This window comes from Lissotriton vulgaris, chromosome 12 (assembly GCF_964263255.1).
Source record: "Lissotriton vulgaris chromosome 12, aLisVul1.2, whole genome shotgun sequence".
NCBI lineage: Eukaryota > Metazoa > Chordata > Amphibia > Caudata > Salamandridae > Lissotriton > Lissotriton vulgaris.
The window spans coordinates 556,914,119-556,934,480 of NC_141700.1; the positions used below are offsets into that span (position 1 = coordinate 556,914,119).

The window sequence follows — 20,362 nt, forward strand, 5'->3', positions numbered from 1 at the left end:
TTGAACGCCTCTGGATATGTCCCTTAGAAACAGAATCCCAACAGACGAGGGTTAATATGCTGTAGCATACTTTTTCTCTTAAGGCAGTTCTCTTATCAGTAGTGACTCACATTTACTTTTTATGCAAGACACTGAAATTTAGCTTCGTGAAGTTTAGCATAACGTCTCATAATTATATGGGGTGGGTGGAATTAGGGAAGTTGCGCTACGCAAAGCTCCGCGAATCGGTAAAAAATCTCCACGAGCAGGCAGAGCTACGCGAGCACGCGTAATTGCTTGTTCTGCCTGTTTGCAATGCTTTTTTCCTGTTTGCGAACGCTGTTTGCGTGCTCGGGGGGAAATATCTTGCGAACACGCATTTTGAAAGTGCGAACAAGCAAAGAATTCTGCGAAGCTGCGGAATTTTTGGCAATTCTGCGTTCTCCGCAGAATGCGAACTTACCCAAATTCCGCAAGCAGAACGGAATTTACCGCCCAGGCCTAATCATTTTCCAAGACATTTCAAGAAATTAAATTTTGCACTTTCACACAGACCTAAACAGCAGACTTTTTTCAGGCTGCACATGCATTTGGTACCATGAAAGTGTAAGTAGAAGACGGGCATAATACACAAGAATCCCAAAAATAAATAAATAATTACAAGTATTGGCAAAGTCAGTAAGTCTCACCTTCTGGACCTACTGACTTTACCAATGCTTTTTGGTGATGCTGAACAGAATTAGTAAAAAGCTGGAAAAGAAGGAAGAGCATGGATGAGAGAGAGAGCAACAAGGATCGTGCAATAGAGAAAAGCGCACAAGGAAGACAATTGGAAAACACATGCACTTTCACGGATTGCCTAAGCAAAGAGAAAAAAGTAGTTCCCTAAAAGTGAGCGGAGGATGGACACAAGTAAAGAGGTGAGAGAGCAGGACAAACACAACATTTACAAGTTAAGCAATCAAATAAAAGCGTGACAATAAAGCCAACAAATGGTAAGCAATGGCGTTCTTTAGTCCCTCTGTAGATTCTTGGTAAGCTGATAATAGGTCTTTATTAACAGTCAGCTTGCGCTGTCTGATGGGCTCGACCTAAAATGCCATGTCTTAGATGTTGCTTAACCTATGTGTGCTGAATTTAGTCTGCACATGCATAAATTACTCTGCACATGCATAACTTAGGCATACACACTGCAGGTATGTTGCAGCATGTGGGAGGGAGAAGGGTTTGAGCTGCATAATCACTTCACCTGCTCATGAAAAAGGCTGGGTTATAGTAGTTCTTGTCTAGTGTAAAATAAGTGTACATCCACTTAGTAGAAAATCCCAGAAAGAAGTTTGCTGGTTAAAAAAAATAGTAGCAAATGTTAGGTTATGGTATCCACGTTTTTACAGCACCTTCTACCATTGGGATGGCACCGTAGCACTTTAGATGACTTGCTTCTGTTTACACAGCTGGTAAATTACACCAGGCTGGCGGAAAATGAAAGACATGTAGTTATTTTTTCAGTCAAAGTTGTTGTGCATTTTTGAAAATGCAGGGAAGAATCAAGGTTTTCTCACCAAATATATGATGTAGATAAACATTCTGTGTTTATTTGGATCTACGCCTATGTTCTTAGTATTGTCTTGTTTTGCATAGCTGCATTTTGATCGCATTCTCCTGCCTCTTGCTGAGGCCAGAAAGCACTTTCTAGGACATTTGCCTAAAACTATCCAGACCATCATAATTGGAGGTGGGCGAAAAGCATTTTTTTCCTTTGATTCATGGATTCATCCATTGGTAGTGCTGATAGAAATGATTGCGAGTAACCAAAACATGGACATTTTACGGCCTGTCACAAGTGCCTTTTACCCATGTCACATTTTGCACCTAAAAGGTGACTTTGTCCATTTGTACTTATTAGAATGCCATGGCTTCAGCTTCAGTGGCTTTTTTCATGACACTCGGCTTCTCTTAGGACTGCAGGCATCCTTGGCTACGAACTTCCATCCCAATATGGTGCGTTTCTGGTAGCGGGTGGGCAGCTACTTGCTTGAGTTAAACTTCGATAAAACAAAGGTCTTGGTAGCAGTCCTTGGCTCAAATTAAATGTTTTTGGTAGCCGAGCACCTTCTAACATCAGCCTAAATTACTTTTGGACCCATCTTTTTGGACCTTAACTCATGAATGTGAAGGTGGGGAAAAACCTAGGATTTAAATGTGACAAAAACCAAGTCTGAACTCCAGATACCTTTTTCCACCAATGTAAACTTCACAAAATCTTGCCTTATCATATCGACGAGGGAAAACATCTGATTCTGTCAGAGATGATTCGGTCTATCTGGATTTCCCACATTTTTATCGCAACATTTACAGATTAATTCTGGCACTCTGAAACTTCATCAATACGAAGCAATTTCTTTGCCATTTATTACTGCCTCGCAAATCAAACCTGGATCTCTGTTACGGTCCTTTGTACAGAACACAGACCCATCTATGGCAAAGTTTCTAGCTTCCTTCTGTACCATCTTCCATCCCATATCCATCTTGCTTTCTCAGATCTTAAACAATGATCTCCTCAAAGTTCTAGACTTTAAGAAATGAAATTGTGGAGGTTGTAGGATTAGGATATTGGCACTCTCACTTTGGAACAATCTTCTTCTATACATTCGCTCTACCAAATAGCTGCCAACATTTTGGAAACTTGTGAGAACCTGACTGTTCTCCTCTGGAGCTATTTCTACCAAGGCGGACCATGTTTCTCTCCATTTTCAGAACCATGAAACACTTACATGTGTTCATGTGTTTCTACAAAACCCAGCATACATAGCTCAAGTGACCGTCAGGAGCCTGGATGCAGAGCACCATCACTTGGAGTTCAGTAGTGATGCCTGCACTCCACTGCAGACAGTGTTGCTGCACAGCACCAGTGTACTGGAGGGGCATCAGAAGCCTAGTTAAAACTGAATTTACCTAGGGAAGGACACCCAACCACTTTCAGAGTTCACCAGCCGCCACAGCATTGCCTGCCATTAGGAAAGTATTATCTGGTTTGCCGAAATGTAAATATATGTTGTGAGTATCCCGGGATGCTCTTAGCTCCCATTTCTTTCCCGATAGTTAATGTTAAATCCCTGAAACACAGTTGTGTGTAGAAATACATCCCTGCTTGATGGTGATTTTACAATCTTTGTTGTTTAGAAAGAGTCATTGACAAATAAAACTTGGTTACAAGATTTTCTGCTGAGGAAGAAAATAGGATAGAAGTAGAAGAAAAACAGACCAGAGTAGGAATAAATATAGCTGGTGAGGCAGGAAAACAAGAATTTCTGTTTTTGCAGGATTCAAGTTAAATAAAGGCACTCAATGTTCTTTTTTTTAAGCAATCCTTTATTGCAAATAAGGGAACATAAATACAAAGGCCCAAAGTAGATCACCGATGAGAAGCATTGATGCCAATCAAATGAGCAATAAACTAGTCCAACACAACACCATATCAGAGATCTATTGCATATGCACCACTACCCGCGTGAGAGTAGGGTATAGCGTGTTTACAATTTTCAGTGTCAAAGGGGTTAGATGAGAGCAGGGCCGGACTGGGGACCACAACCGGCCCTGACCAAGTGCTCGGCCAGCCCCCTCCCCACTCGGAGGGGAGGGGGGGTTGGAGGTGCCGCCGAGCTCTTTGGCGGAGCCAGTTTTCGGCATATTTTGATACAGGGCCGATTTTGCAGCAAAAGCGGCCCTGTAACAAAAACGGCTCCAAGGGGCCCAAAACCGGCCCCCACCCATGTGGCGCACCGGGGGATTGCCCAGTGCCCGCTATGGCCAGTCCGGCCCTGGATGAGAGGGAATGGCCGGAGAATAAAATGGCTACCGGAGCATACATATAGAAAATCCTAACATTGGCAACACCAAGCAGCAACACTGATCTCGTGTACAGGAACCAAGCACAGTCACAGTCTAGGTGTCTAGGTGTGATAACTTCCAAATATCCTCAACAAGTTACACAAAACTTGTGGTCTCAGCTTAGACATTCTCTAAACCAAAGTGCTGTCCTCAAGCAGTAAATGTCAGCTACTCACAGCAGATAAGAGTTGCTCATGTTGTACACTCACTCTACACAGAGTTCCAATGCATTGTATCACCTATACACAAAGCCTTCAGAACGCCATCCACACTATGATCCCGCCTGGACCCCATGCCAGCGGTACTGATTACTTGATAATCAATTTAACTGCCAGGCGCAAGCGCTAGCAGGGGAAGGAAAGTGGCCCAAATGTTGTCAATTGCAACAAGTTGGTGGTTTATCCTATAAATCCGTCTGTCACGCCCTGCCATCACTGTCAAATATTTAAGCACATCCTTTTCAGAGGGGCCTGAGCTATTCTCAACCTCCTCTATATGCACATCGTTGCTACTGATGGAGATGTAGCAAAACATCCCCTCCAATATGTGGTTAACTCCAGCATAGTGTAGCATGACCAAAGGAGCAGTCAGTTGGAAGTCTGAACCATAGGTCGAGGACATCTAATTGTCAATGCGGACAGAAAGTGGTAATCTGGTCATGATAAGTATAAGAGAAAAATCAACAATAGATTTTAGAATCACTGGCAAAGAAACATGAATTAAAGCCAAAAGAAGAAATAATATGAATTAAAGGAATAGTGCACAAAGAAAATGCAACGATGCAAACTGAGCAATGACTTTTTGCGACCTGCCTATCATTTTGCTATGCAACCTATTTACTAGGAGGCCACTGAGGGTCGCACAACAATCTGCCTAATAAGTATACGTTTGGCTTGTTACTATTTGTGACCACCTGCAAGTAGCTACAACAGAAAATGCTCCATAAAAGCATTTCTCATTTGGGAAGACATTGGGGGATCTCATGGTGGTCTTCTGGTCCACTGCATTCTTCTTCCAAAGCTGTCTGACACGATTCCCAAAGGGGAATGTGTACAGTAGAGACAGCTTCCGCTTTGTAAATCACCACCAGCGTGAAGGTGTTAGTTCATTTTCAATGGTTTCTGATTGCAGTTCCAGTCACAAATCATTCATACAGTTCATTCTGAATAGCAGGTAGGAGAGGAATTTCCCTGGATTTACACATGGCCATAACAGAGTTCCCAAGCTCAAACTTCCACAGGAGCGTGATTTCTAGGGCTACAGACCAAAATCCCTGATGCCCTACGCTGGAAAAGTCAATGGGATCCTTGAGATTTTCAACGGTTGAAACTGCAGCAAAAGCGAGCGACTGTCCTCCAGGAAGTGAGTCTTTATTCCTTGTGTTGTAATTCACACTAAGTGATACTGTGCAGCGAGGTATGGGATTCACACTCGTGGCTTGAGACTTCGCTCTAAGACTTATAACTCATTGTCAACGAGTGACGCGGTCCAACAAGTGAACTTCACTCCAAATGAGTGATAATATTCTCCAGTATTTGGGATTAACACCCAATGAGTGTGACAGGGCTTCAAGTTGTGGGCCTTGAACTAAATGAGTGAAACTCAGCACCAAGTTATGGAGTTTAGATCAAATGAGTGATGCTTTGCTCCAAAGAGTGAAGCTGGCAAATATTTAGTGAGACTGATCCCCAACAATTAGGGAGCGTTCTAGACGTGAGTCTGTTCTACTAGAAGTGAGACATAAAAACTATGAGCGATACTGTAATGCAAGAGGTAAAACTCAAATCCTGAGAGTGAGAGAGTTCTCAACGGTTGGAGGCACATGCCCATTTCACGATGAGACAGCAGAAGGTCTTGAAACTTGTAAGAGACATGGTGCACCGAAGTGATCTATTTATTTCATGAGTAAGACTGTCCTCCATGAAGTGAAAGTTACTATTTTTGAGACTGTGTTCCCTGAGTTGGGACTCACACCACACGCCCATGTAGTGAGACTGTGCTCCAAGAATGAATATTCAGCCATTGCACCCACTGAGTGGGACTGGGCTTCTAGTCGTGATTACTGGAACTGCTCTTGCTTCTATTAAGCCATTTCTCCATCCTTGGTGTGCCCTTCCTGATTTTAATGATGTACGTTTTATATTGTGAGTTTTAATTAACTGTACAATAAAGTAATCTCATCTAATATAACCTTCCTGTGTGGTCTGCTGTGTATTTTTCTGCACTTACCTGGCTTCCAGTCCTGTTCCTTGTGCTCCTACTCTGGTTAATCAATCGTCTTTCTCAGACACAGGAAGCAGTCACAGCTAAGCTTTACACAGTATTTAGCTACAATTCCCAGCTCGTCTTTTATAGGGATGTGGATCTAAAAGGTATCTACCACCAAGTAGGTGGTAAAATGTGATGGCTGTAATCCTTCAAAGCCAGAAAGTGTTATCTCATTTCATTTCATTTTCAATCTTTATTTCGACCATTTGGTCATAAAAGATACACATACAATAAAATCACGTAGATTCTGTCACATTTGATAAAACATCAGTGCATGATTTTAAGATCAAAACCAGACAATACTAACAATTATAAAAAATTGAAGCGATTCTACAGTCTACCCAGCATTTTTTAAAAGACGATTACGCGTATGCCAAACATTTGTAAAGAATTTGGAAAGTGCAAAAACAATTGGGCCGGAAACATCGCATTTTAAAATCCTGTACATAGGTGTATATTCCCTGCCACCCAAATTCTTAATCAAGGGCAGCAGCCAGTACTTTCTGGCTGCCTTATATGCTGGGCAGAAAAAGATCACATGCAAATCATTTTCCTCTTTGTCAACGCAAAGAGGACAGTGCTTGGTGGAAGGGACTTGTGACCAGGTGCTAGAAAAGGAGCGTAAAGGCAATGTACCGTATCTCCACTGGAGAAATAACTTTCTAGTAAGTATGGGATATATGGGATCAAAAGCCTTCTCAAATGTGTAGAGATCCTTAGTTTGCAGGAATATGGAAGAAAGGGACCCCTCTGTCTGGGTAGCTAAGGCCCTTACCCTTTTGTGTTCGTGATACAGATTCGCCAAAGATCTCTTGGAGATTCTTGGTGCTGCATTTGCTGGTTCGGTCCACAATTCAGGGAGCCCCAGATCTGTGCAAATTGACTGGATATTTTGGACCCAGGGAATACTGAGCGCCTTAGGGTGTTTTAATAGTTCGACCAGTTCCGCCCTATAATCGGCGAGATCGTCGCCGCTCCATAGCCTGCGCCAGAAGGCAATGGGTCTTAGACTTATCTCGTCGGCGAGAGGCCGTAGCCCTAGATCAAGCCTCAAAGGGAGAAGTGGAGTGCTAGGGGGAAGTGCGGTAATTTGTCTTATAAACCTATTTTCCGTGGAAGACAGGTTCCGACATGGAATGTGGCCCCACAATTCAGCCCCGTACAAGATCGCCCCCCTGGCCTGTGCCTTATATATCTGAATTAGGGCCCCCAATGGGCGATAGGTCGAACCGGTCATCATCCGGGAAATACCCCCGGTAATTTGTACTAATTTAAGGTTAGCCCTGGTTTGATGGGTCCCCCAGGTCATATTTTCGTTGAGTGTCACGCCGAGATATTCAAACGTGGCTACTCTTTCCAGCCGCGTTGCTCCCAGTAGGGGATTCGGGCGCTGTTTGGGGCTTGGATTCAATACCATATATTTGGTTTTTGTAGCATTGATTTCCAGCCCTCTATCCTGACAGAAGGCCACAAAGGCATCAAGTATCCTTTGGATGCCCATGGGTGTTTTAGATACCAACAGTGTGTCGTCCGCAAACATTATTGCGGGCACACTGTTGCCATTTAATTTGGGGGCATCTGTGTAGTCGGTGGCGTTTAGATGAGCGATTACCCCGTTGACGAAAAGGCAAAACAGGGTCGGCGCCAGCACACAGCCCTGTCTTACCCCTCTGCCCACGGGGAATCTATCAGTCAGCTCCCCCGACCTCCCACATCTCACCTGGGCATAATTGTTATGGTGCAGCCTCTGCAAGGTCAATAAAATATCTGGTGGTACGCCCATCCCTGCCAAGATGACCCAGAGTTTTCCCCTGGGCACGAGGTCGAAGGCGGCTCGTAGGTCCACGAAAATCGTGTACAAACTACCACCCTCGAACCTCACTGTCCTCCAGTAGACCAGATTCAGTCTAAAGACCTGGTCCACAGTCGATACCCCTTTCCTAAAGCCTGCCTGATATGGACTGAGGGCGCCCGCCTCCTCGATCCATTCCTGAAGCCTATTCAGGAGAACCCTGCCGAACAACTTCTGTGCTACATCTATCAGGCTAATCGGTCTGTAGTTGGCTGGGAGGAGGGGGGATCCCTTTTTGAAAATCGGGACCACCTCAGCCCCCAGCCAAGTACTGGGGATTTCCATCCCACCGAGGATACCATTAAAAGGAGCAGCGAGGTAGGGCGCCCAGACGGTGGGCTCCTGCTTATACAGGTCTCCCGGTAGCCCATCCAGCCCAGGCGCCTTCCCCGAAGCCAGGCCTGAAATAGCAGCAGTGACCTCGCTCAGTGTTATTTGATCCGCCTGAGAGCCCTGCCTCTCTGGTTCAATTGGCACAGGAAGTTCTCCGGACTCAGCGCTATATAGAGACTGGAAGTGGGCCTGCCACACTCCAGGAGCTATGTTAGGCTCCACTGCCGAATGTAGACTCCCTGATCCCCCGTTCACCATTCTCCAGAACAGGCGTTGGTCTTGCACTGCTAGGGCCTTTGTGAGTTCTTCCCACTGGTTTTCCTCCCATTCTATTTTGGCCTGGGCAAGAAGCTTCTTATAGGCTTGCCTACATTGCTTAAGGCGTTCCCCTCCTTTGCCCTCCTTAATTACTCCAAGGAGTTCTGTTTTGGCCCGTCTACAGGCTACATTGTACCATTGTGTTTTGCCTTGGCACCTCTCTCTTGGCTTTCGTACATTACGTGTGAAGTGGGGTGCCGCAACTTTTATAAGTTCCTTATGGGCATCAAACAGTTTACTCCTTATATCTATTTTATTTGCCACACTATCAAGGTCCCCAACAATTTCCAGGATGGGGGTAATCTCTGCATAAAGCAGTGGGAGTTTATCCTTGTTTGTGACCATATGCTCCCACCTAATTCTTCTCCTACTGTTATCTATGAGGAGCGTGGGGTAATTCCCTTCTTTATGGGTCACTAGGCCCTGAGGTGCTGGATGAACAAGGTCTAACTCGAGGGCATTGTGGTCACTATCCAACCTGTCTATTACCCTAAAATCCTGTATTGTTGACCACCTCGCTAATTGGACCAGAACGTAGTCCAAGTGTGACTCTCTTCCCCGGCGATTGTAAGTATTTTTACCTGGTGTGTCTGAGTTAACTCGCCCATTACACGCTCTGAGTCCATACCTTAACGTAAGGGCAGTAATTTGCAACGCTAGTGGGGTCCAAGCTTTCGGAGATGGCACATCAACCCCTGGTACTGCCCACCTAACTTCTTCTTCTGATAAGAACCCTTCCTGGAGGCCGGGGAGTGGCTCAAAGTGAGAGTTAAAGTCCCCACCCACCACATAATATGAATCGGTCGACAGTTCAGATAAAAAGTTCGAGAGTTCATTAAAAGTCGGTGATTCTTTTGCCTTTCCCATCGGCCTGGAATAGATGTTAACCAGCAGGAGGTTAGCTTTGTTTGGCCATGTTAATGAGACCGCGAGGATGTCATCAGAGTTGCATGGGAGCCGTGTTGCCACACAGCCCAGGTGAGCAGCAACCCATGTCGCAAGGCCCCCTGATGGGCGGCCTTTGCCTTCCCACCTAGCTGGAATAAAGAATGATGAGTAGCCTTGATGTCCATGGTCCTCTCTAGCCCAGGTTTCCTGGAACATGCATATGTCACCAGTTTCTATGTACTTTTCCCAGGCCGGCTCTTCCAATTTGTTTGCTAATCCCGCGATGTTCCGCGAAGTGTTATCTTCTTTTCTTATCCAGTGACGTGGCACTCCAAACTTTGCAGATCTTAGCCCTACTCCATGTACTTGTACCATGTTCATAAATTTGCTGCTATAAAAAATGCTCATATTCCCATACTCACAGGCCGAGCCTTCTGTGATTTTCTTTCTTTCATTGAGACCATATTCCTTTTATGTCATCTAGCTTTGACTTTTGCAGCGAGAAGTGTCGAGAAATGCCCAAACCCGAAAACAGACTGCAAACCGTCACTGCATCCAAAAAAAGCTGCAGTGGACTAGCATATCTGTCTGGATCAAATAGAGTATATTACACCGGCACTTAGGTCACGGTTGGCTTTTCAGTAGCGTTGCATGCAGGTTTCAAGGCTCTGTGCCTGCTACATAAAGTTAGCCTTTGAATAATACCATTGTTTATTAATAATATGTTTATGCCTGCAGACAACTACAATTATTCCATCAATACTCTCTGCATGTATGAGCAGCAGATAATCTTGGTTTTAAGATACCTAGCTTTGAAGCAAAATTCACGAACAGTTTCAAGCCAGTGTAGATGAAGTCATGTGATAGTCGTGCGCGAACCAAGCCGAAAGGCAGTGAAGCGCTATGTATGGTCAAAGGAAAATATAGAGCAGCAGATGATGGATGAGGTAGTTTGGTTTCAGGAGCAGAAGCACACTGCTTCTGCTTTTTTCATGCTGTGTTCTTTAAAGAGATGTGTAGTCTGTTTTTTCCTAAATTGGAGTATGGTTGGGGCGTTCCTGATGGAGAGGTCATGTGACTTTCAGAAGAGCAATAAAGACATTGTGTTGTATCTTGGTATTCTCAATGCAATCCTTCTCTACCACTAATGGAATGTTCATGTGATTTATCTATCAGAATGTTGGTGATCTGCCTGGGAGAATACAGTTGGCTGGGCTGAGCACCTTGCTGGATGCTCCTGGTGGGGTCTCTCTATGTTACTTGGAATAAACCATCTTTAAACCATATGATCACTTGTGGATTTCTCATCATTACACATTGCTTTTCCCTGACCAACAAAGACAGGGCCGGACTGAGAACCAAAACTGGCCCTGGCAAAGTGCTCGGCCAAATCCCCCCCCCCCCCCCCCCACCCCCACGGGGCGGTTGGGGGTACTGCCGAGCTCTTTGCCAAGGCCGATTTTCGGCCGATTTTGTTACAGGAAGGGTGCTGCAAAAACTGCCCTGAAACAAAAACGGCCCCCAGGGGCCCAAAACCGGCCCCCACCCGTGCGGCGCACCGGGGGTTTGCCCGGTGCCCGCTATGGCCAGTCCGGGCCTGAACAAAGACATGTCTTTTCCTGTACTAAATACATTGCCTCATAATTTAAAGCCCTAGAAACACAGTACCAAGTCCATGGCTGGCTCAAAGCTATAGGAATTGGAGACAAAGCACTGGTGTGGTTGGTATCATTTCTTGAAGAAGTTGGGTAAGAGGTCCAGAGCCTTCCTTTTTCATCTAGAGCACGTGCATTGAAAGTTGGAGTACCCCAGGGCTTGGCTCTGGGCCGCCCTTTATTTAACATCTATCTTACTCCTCTTGCTCTACTTGCCGAGGCCTTTGGGAGCAAGCATAACCTCATATGAGGATGACAGCCAGCTAGTGTTTTCATGGGACTGCAATGCAGGGTTCCATGGGGAAAACAATTAGAACCTGTCTGTCAGCTGTTTTCCAGTGGCTAACAGACCATCATCTCAAATGCAATGCAGAAAAAACAGAGCTTCTATTTTTTGGAGTGACAACACAGGAAACATGGCAATCTGTATGGCCAGTCGAAGTACCCTTTCCAGGGAGTCAAGCAAATTCTGTGAAGAATTTAGGTATGAAATTTGATGATGATCTCTCTTTGTTACCGCAAGTAAATTCAGTGGTGTGGTCCTGCTTTGGATTACTGTGTGTCTTAAGAAAGTTTCTACATTTTCTGTCCTTCTGAGCCAGGAAACAGGTGTTGGTGTCATCTAGGCTGGACTGTAGCAGAGCCCATCTAGGCCTACCGGTCTACCTGAGCAACAAACTAGAGGTGGTCCAAAATGCGGCAGCACATTCTCTCCTGGGCCTGCCTCTGAGAGAACACGTGTCACCGCACCTTAGGGCATTGCATTGTCTCCCCAGAAAAAAAAGAAAATCTTATTTAAGACTTTTGATTTGGTCCATAGAGCCCTTAATGAGAGGGGAGCAAGATACATCAGGGCACGCATTAGTTTTTATTTTCCCTTGCGATGCCTGCGATCAGCCAAAGCTTTTTTAGCTAGTACTCCTAAGATCTGGCGTGCTAGGGCCGGCGGCAGATCCTTCTCCTTTTTAGGTCTGTCAGCTTGGAATAAACTTCCCTCTGAAATTCGGAGCATTACAGATATCTCTCAGTTTAGGAATAGACGGAAGACATGGTTGTTTAACCAAGACATACAGATTAGGCCTTCTATGTGTGCGCTGGTAGTAGTGCGGAGCACCAGGACACTCCTTGGAGCATCAGAGAGCTTTAAAAATCCCATTTCATTCATTTATTCATTCATGACGGCAAACGCTATGCAATTATCAATGTAGGTTTGCAGAGCTAAGGAAGGCAAGAAACAGACTGACCGCGCGGTTATTCTGCAAACTAATGATCCAAGTGAGTGGTGCAATCGACTTGTGTCTCTTTGTTGTGATTACGCGACAACGGCATATGTGCCATCATTTTACCACCATGAAACAAAGGTAAACTTTGTGGTCATGACACAACACATTGCGACACGTGAAGCTTAACCACAACCAACATGAGGACGGTGCTTATTTTTCAAACTAAGGAGCGTGGATGCTACAAGTCCATCGGCACACACAACAACACATCTTACCATAGAGAAATCCAGAATTGGATACAGCCTACCTCTATCAGATATAATCCACGGCTAAACAATTAATTAATCACTAACTAATATGATACCCCGTGTAACATATTGTAATGCTAGGTTACAAAAAATATAACTTTACACATCATTTGAACACAAATCTCCTGCAAGACACGCAAACCCCGGTTACTGGCGCACCATATGAGCTTAGCAGACCAATATGGTTCATTTTTGTCTCTCTGATACATCCATTGCAGTGTGTCTGAGCGCTACAGGAAATGAAAGTCTGGAAGTAACAGGTTATTAAATGTGAATGACACCGACCAGGCGTCTGATTGAAAATCTATTCTGAATATCCATCACTAAAGCAGAATAAGGCCTAGAAAGGATTTACCGGAGTCTGCTTCGAAGGGATCTGCAGCACTGTGGGAAGGATTACACCCCTGCCACTGGTTTCATAATCTAGCACACTCAAAGGGAGCTTAATTCCTTGACAAGGAATTTAAGGGTCGGCGGGAAAGCGAATCCTTCTGCAGCCTGCTTACCTCATCAAGGATGCGGTTTTTGGCGCGAATAATTGCAGAGTTCAAGGCGTTGATCCAGGACTCTTTTTCCTCTGGGCTCACTGCTAGGAAGATCAGATTGGGAGCCTGGAAAAATAAAAGAGACCGTGTAAGTGATATGAGAGCAGAGCTCATTAGATGAACCTCAGCTAAATTTTCTGGTCCAGGGTTTGTACAGCATCTGATACACGTCTGGCCTCTTTTAAGCGTTCCCAATTGTGGCAGATAAAGGAACCTAGAATGTGGTCAACTGAGGCAGCTGGAATTACAAGTCAAGTTACCTGGCACTACGGTCAGCAAACCAGACACTAGCCCAAGGGTGTCCAACACACTTCCAGGCAGGTGGGTTTTTAGGCCAAGTTTTCTGGATAACCAATGACTATGGGAATCAGTTCTGTTAGATTTACAGTACATGCATTTATTTTATTTGGATATCCTGAAAATTGTGCCTGGGCGCTGGACTTATGTGAGAGACATTGTAACATACCTCATGTATTTTTCTTTTTTAGGTCTGGCTGCGCACATCATTAACTTTCTGCCAGTCCCAATGTCATAAACACACACAAATGTGCAGAGAAGGCATAGGCTCTGAGTGAATAGTCTTTGGCGAGCGTATCGTTTGTGCCAACCCCTTCATCCACTGCTTGACTGAAGTGTCTGGATGTGATAGCACACTCTAGCTGACTTTGCACCAAGGGGGCATTCAAATATATTTGTGCACCTAAGTGTGAAGTTTGCTTCCAAATACATCCTGCCACCTAAAAGTGTTTCTATACTCATGTTTATGCAGCTCGCTGGTGTTTCTGCGCCCAAATGTGATTTTCTTTTGCATCTAGAAGCGATTTTGTATCTAAAAGTGCATCCAGGCTCCTGTCAAAGATGCACCGAGGTCTGTGTTTCAACTTAATGTGTTTTTGATAAAAAAAAATAAATGGGATGTTTGCTTTTTCATAACTTACACTTGCAGATGTTGCATCAATGATGATTTTTCACCTAAACATGCACCAAACGTAATATGTGTCTAAAAGTGATCTTGCACCTAAACATTATTTTTCACCTGAATGTGTTTTTGCTCTTAATTATGATGTGTGGCCTATACGTGGTTCTATCATACCACAGTCCTGCACAAAGAGTGATTTTGCATCATAAAGTGATTTTGTACCTAGGTGGTTGTGCACCTAGGTGATTTTACACTCAAATATGATGTCTGTTTCTGAAAACTTTACCCACTCCTGCTCATCCAGCAGCTAGTGTGACTTTTGCACTTTGAGGTGTTGTTAACCTAATCTGATATTATATGGAAGCATACATATTAAACTTTGTCAACTCTCACTTCTGCATTTTTTCTCTGCACTGAGTGCCTTGTACCCAAATATGATACCACAGCCCATATGACTTTGCACCGTGGGGGATTTTGCGCCCAAATGTGTACTTGCTCCAAAATGTAATATGTGCTTATAAAAGTATTTCCTTGCGCCTTCTAATTATTCTTCAACGGGAATTTAGCATCTGTAAGGCTAATTAGAGCCAGAAAATGAAGTGATTTGTTTTACATACATATTATTATTGCTCATAAATGTTTTCATCTCACAGGTTGATGTTGCTCTGAGGGGTGTTTTGCACCTCAAGGGGCAGACAACCAAATAGGATGTCATATTCATAGGCACCTATTACACCTAATGTGACATCTTACTACTGCATGTTTCTCTCTACTTCACGACCCCAAGGGCTGCCCCTCAGGGGCAGTGGCCTGCACAGCTTTTGTGTGCTCTAAGTATGGCCACAAGACCTAAAACAAACAGAGCTTCCTGTCTGACCAGACTCCAGGATGCGGATATTAACACTTCAACACTATTAACCCATGGCTCATCCAAAACTGGCACATATCACCACAAATACTAAGGTCTGAAAGCCAACACGAAAAACCTTAGTTGTGACAAATGCCACAGTCTCAGTCTGAACTCCATGCCAAATCGATCTACGTTTTTTTTTACTATGGAAACACCCTCCTGGTCTAATACAATAGGCTTTTGTCTCAAAAATATATCTGGTGGAAAAAACGTGCTATCTCAGGTTACCAGGAACATTAAGCTGTACATCAACCTGTTGGAAAGCTGGAAGATGATGGTCCAATACTCAGATTTCAACCTCCATTTCTTAATGACACTGTTTGATAGGCCTGAAGGCCCTAAAGGTTTCAACCTTGGCTATGGAAGTTAAGAGAGCTGACGTGCCTGTCGTCGCTATTGAATACAGCATCATAAGCTCACCCTCCTCCTCTCTGTCTCCACAGTTCCACTTACATAAACCTCAGGAACTACATCAGGCAGCACAACACCAGAATAAATTAAGGAAAACTACTTCTACACTGATCCAGGCGGAAACATTACCAGCAACCAAACCTACAGCCCTAGCAGAAGCCACCAGCATCCATCTGTCAACCAGTTCCTTGTCAGTTCAGCGACACCAAAACTACATGACACAAACTAAGGCTCCACTGATGCACACAAGATGTGCAACTATTCGACTTGCACTTCGTTACAGCCACTCACTATTGACCGGAGCGAAGATCGCTTACTCACTCCCCACAATGAGCCGCGTGATATCGGACTCAAGCTGGATCCACCCTCTTGAGATGATACAAAGCCTGCAAACCAGATTTGCCTCTGCTCTCTCCTCCCAAGGGCTGCTGTCCGGATCTACTCCCCATCCTGGTACACTTCACTCAGGATCCCAAAACAGACATGTAACCCAAAAGTTCAAAACCATGAACCACTCAAAAGACCTCAAAAGCATCCAGGACATCTGAATACTTCGTAATCTTAAAACCCGCGACATCCAATCACAGTCTCAATCTCATGAGATAGACGTGGTAAACACTACCAGAAATAGATCTGTTTATCATCGTTACTCAGTGGAGATCAGTTTGGACGGAATATTGTACTAGAGGGATAGGGCGTGATGTTCTAGTTGTCGGCTTGAACCTTTGTTGGCATAAAGGGAATATCTGCAATCCACTTTCCTATTTGAAGGCTCACCTAAAAAGTATTTAACTGTTTTGAATCTGTGCTAGTTTGTTTGGATTTTGTGTCCTTGGTGCATTTCAATGTCCCGGGGTGATCACAATAAGCTCTTAATGGTTTTCGACCATATTTTGCCTGACACACCTTCAGTCGCTGGACATCGGACCGAGGCTAGGAGGACGCAAGGTGCCAGATTCTTAATTTAATTGGGCCCATTTGTCTCAAACTCGTGTCTATGCATTTTATTTTTATTAAGGCCACTGGACATCTGAGTAAGAGAAACCCAGGATGATAATCCTTTTGTAAACTTACATGGTTGAGCTCTGACAATGCCTGGTATAATTTCCAGAGCCTTGCTATATGTTACTATAGTCTGCAGTCAGTAGGAGAGGTGCCAGTGAACAGGGCCTGGGTGATAGTCTGCTCAGTCAGTCAATATACAAGGCTTAAGCTGTCAAGGCAGGATGCAAGAAGTCAGAAAGTTGGCTTGTGCTATTGAAACCCAGTCAAAGTGCACATTTGCATTCTTTATTTATAAACATCTTATTTACAAGCAGATCCTTGTAAAATCATAAATGAGAGTATCAGAGCACATTTGGAGTCCTTATTCATTAAAAAAATTAACGTATTTACAAGCAGATCATGACATCAATGCGTCCTTCTACATTCACTAATGCACCATGCAGCCCCCCCTTCACTCACACTCATCCATCCATCTACTCATCAATTTAATCTTCTAGTCACAGATATTCATCCATCCATTCAAATACATCTATCCATGCAAATGCATCTATCAACCTATCCCGCACTGACCATCATCCATCCTCATGCAAGAACATATCCAACCAGCCACACCCAGGAGGCATTCATTCATGTATCCACAAGGAAACATTCAGGCACTCACACACTCTTGCGTCAATCTGTCTATCTAACCATACCCATGCATCTACCTCCCTACAGTGTGCGTATCGACATACATCAATGTATTCATGTATTCAACCACACAGCCACCAAATCAGGCATCCATGTATTTAACGAAAATCCATAGGCGTGTTAAGAATATGCATACATGTGTTGTCTCTGTGTGCTTATTTGCATATGATGTAGGGACCCTCGAGGCCGGATAACCTCATTCTTAAGTTGGGGCATTATAGGGTGATGTGCTCTGTATGATTCTATATAATTAATGGTGATGGCTCCATAAAGCAGCCCTTGGATAGGGACAAAAAGTTCCCTATTAGGCATTGGTTCGGAGTCCCAGAATATGGTCCGACATAAATATCCGCTCCCAAATAGCATTAAAAAAATGTATTGCCCTATTGGAGTTAATAATGAAGGATCTACACCCAATGGAACCGTGTTTTATAAACGATAACATCTTCATCAGGCAATATTTCTGTATTTAATATGATATTCTGAGTCCCTTTGTAGTTAAACGTCAAGACAGGTTCCGAAGTTCTTCCTATCTGGCTGTTGTATACATAAGGGCTGTGACCACCTGCGTGTTTTGCTGTACATTTTCTTGGTGAGAACCATCTCTACATATGTTAAATCCCCTTCGTCTCACCACGAAGGCAACTGAAGGGCCATTAGCAGCAAATACGCCTTTGATCCCAGGCATTGTTGTGGGTTTTTCTTTGTCTATGTCTGGTTTCCGTGCAAGCCATCTTTGCCTGTTGGTAGCGGGTTGTCGCATGTGATCACAACTTTGCTATTTTCAGTCATTCTGATTACCTTGTGGTCATTCTACCACTTTGTTATTGCGACATATACCGTTATTTACCCTCCAGCAGCAGCAACATAAAACCAGGCGCGAGCTTTATTTGTAAGAGTTTTTCAATATTCTTTGAGCAGCTAAGTGCAAATGTCACTCTCCCTCATACAATTATTACTGGCTTCTTACTGAGGGTAACAGCATGTCCAGAAATGTAAATGTTTGCATCCATTCCATCTCATTGACCACCAAAAACAACCTGATACCTCCAGCAAACCTTATTTGTACTCAAGACTTCTTATGCCTGATGTTACCACTGGTGTCTGACTAACCCCCAATACTAATTTTCAGGTCTCAGTCACCCTGCACTGTAGAACATGCGTGTACATATACACCTCTTCTGTTAACACAAAACAAGCATTTGCAATGCAATAGGTCTCGCATTTCTGAAGGTTAGACCTATTGGCGTTGTAAAGGCTAATGGTTTTTATTTATTTATTTTTGTTTGTGGGGGTGGAGGGAATGAAGGAAGTTGTACGAGCTGGCGCGGCCGCCATTGTTGCTAATTTGGAGCGACGTGCTGCGGTGCTTAAAAAAAATATAAAGATGTTGAATAGGGCGAGCCGCGCAGCTACCATTGTTGAAGATTATGTGTTGGTTTGAGCTGTGCTGTAAAAAAAAGCTAATTAATACAAATTTACAAAAAAACAATTATAACATAAAGCGAGAGATGATTTCCCGTGGGTTATGACGGAGTCTATAATGCTTTGTTGGTATTTCTGTTGCTGCTGTAATTGCTTTACGCCTCATTCAGTGTTCAGTGGTAACTGAAAATACTCCACTTTCTGCAGGGGATACTATAAAAATGGAGCAGAGTCTATCGGTTGTGGCAATGACTGAGCTGGTGGTTTCTACACGATGTCTAGAGTTTCTTCCAGAAATTGGAGGGTTTTCAGTTACCAATAAACTCTAAATTGGGTGCTTAGTTAGGATTCACCTGCTGGGGGATTCTAGATTAATTATATTTAGGTTGAGCCTGGGCAGCGCATGCGCTGTTCTGCGAGGCATGCTGTATTCAGGTATGGACCACTCTCCGCCCATATTTTTCATTGACTTTTGTCATTGTCCACTGAAACTGTGGCTTTTCATTGGGCAATAGGCTTCGTAGTCCCTCCTTAGTACTGCCTTGTCTTATTTTGTAACCTCCATGGGGATTCATCCACTGCAGCACTCTACGGTCCAGGAAGGACCACATCAATCAGCCTGCACCACTTGCTGGCGCCACATACAGCGTCACGCCGTAGCGCCTGGAGGCGCTTTAAAACAGAGCGCAAACTCCCGCAGCGCCCGGCCCGTCAGCGGCCGGCAACAGCAGGGCAGGGCCAGGTCTCTTCGGTCTAGGTTCTTTGGGTGCCCATACTGTCTCGCCCTCTGCAAAACAACGGGACATCAAGATCCTCATCTGTGACCTTGCAGCGTCCAAGTAAGCTTTCATCAGGTCTTGAGTAAACCTTTTGGGATGGCGGCTAGTTTGAAATTACGGGATGGGAAGATGGCTACCCCAAAAATCCTTGCAAACTCGACACTTGACTGCTTTCTTCTTCGGACTGCCAAAGCCATAGACAAAGAGATACAGGTTACGGAGCGTCGCCTGTCGGTGGTTGGTGTGCTGGCTAGTATCACTTCTGACCCATTGACTGTGGCTGGAACTCAAGTGAGTGACATCGAATGTAACAACTCTCCTGTTTTAAGAACCCCAGACATTGTATATATCACCCACAACCCCTGTTTAACATCACCAGTTCCCTCAGTGTGTGAAGTAGCTGCCAAAAGGAAAAAGAAGGTTAAACAGCCAGACCCTATTAGCTGTGCACAGACTAGATCTAATAAAAAGGTCCAGGATATAACCACATAAGTTACTACTGCTGTATCAGGAAGTAAATCCCCCACTACAGGCACAATTGGCCCAAACTTAACTGCAAGTCAAGATCGTGTTGTATTTCCCACTGAGATTGGTGTGGCACTAACTGCCCGTTTAGAAGAAAATATAGCAAAAAACTTTCTTCCTATACTCACCAGACTTGAGAAATTGGAGTCAACAGTGACATTACTTTGCAAACTAGTCTCGGACAATCCCTTAGGGGCAGGGGCAAGGGGTGGTGACACATGCGAGGGGGTAGATGGAGGTAGAGACCCCCAGGGAGGCCTGAACACGGGGTCCTTAACATCGGGTGTTGTTCAATCTACTCTTGCAGTAGGCAAAGCACAACGAAGTAGTGTTACTAGTGCTACTAGAGCAGAGCACAGAAACAAGCAGGGCTTATGCATATAAATCACACAAATTACGCAGGGAATCTAAGTCTGACTTCTGGATGTACAAGGCCAA

The 20,362-nt window shown here is 44.3% G+C and overlaps 1 protein-coding gene across 1 annotated transcript in view; it reads right to left on the bottom strand.

Moving 5' to 3' along the window:
- The window catches only part of PLEKHO1 (pleckstrin homology domain containing O1), a 132,854-nt gene that overhangs the window by 18,910 nt on the left and 93,582 nt on the right, over window positions 1-20,362 (bottom strand). The window contains exon 4 of the mRNA XM_086945372.1: window positions 13,222-13,326. Within this exon, the coding sequence (XP_086801498.1) occupies window positions 13,222-13,326 (105 nt within the window). The remainder of the gene's footprint in view (window positions 1-13,221; window positions 13,327-20,362) is intronic.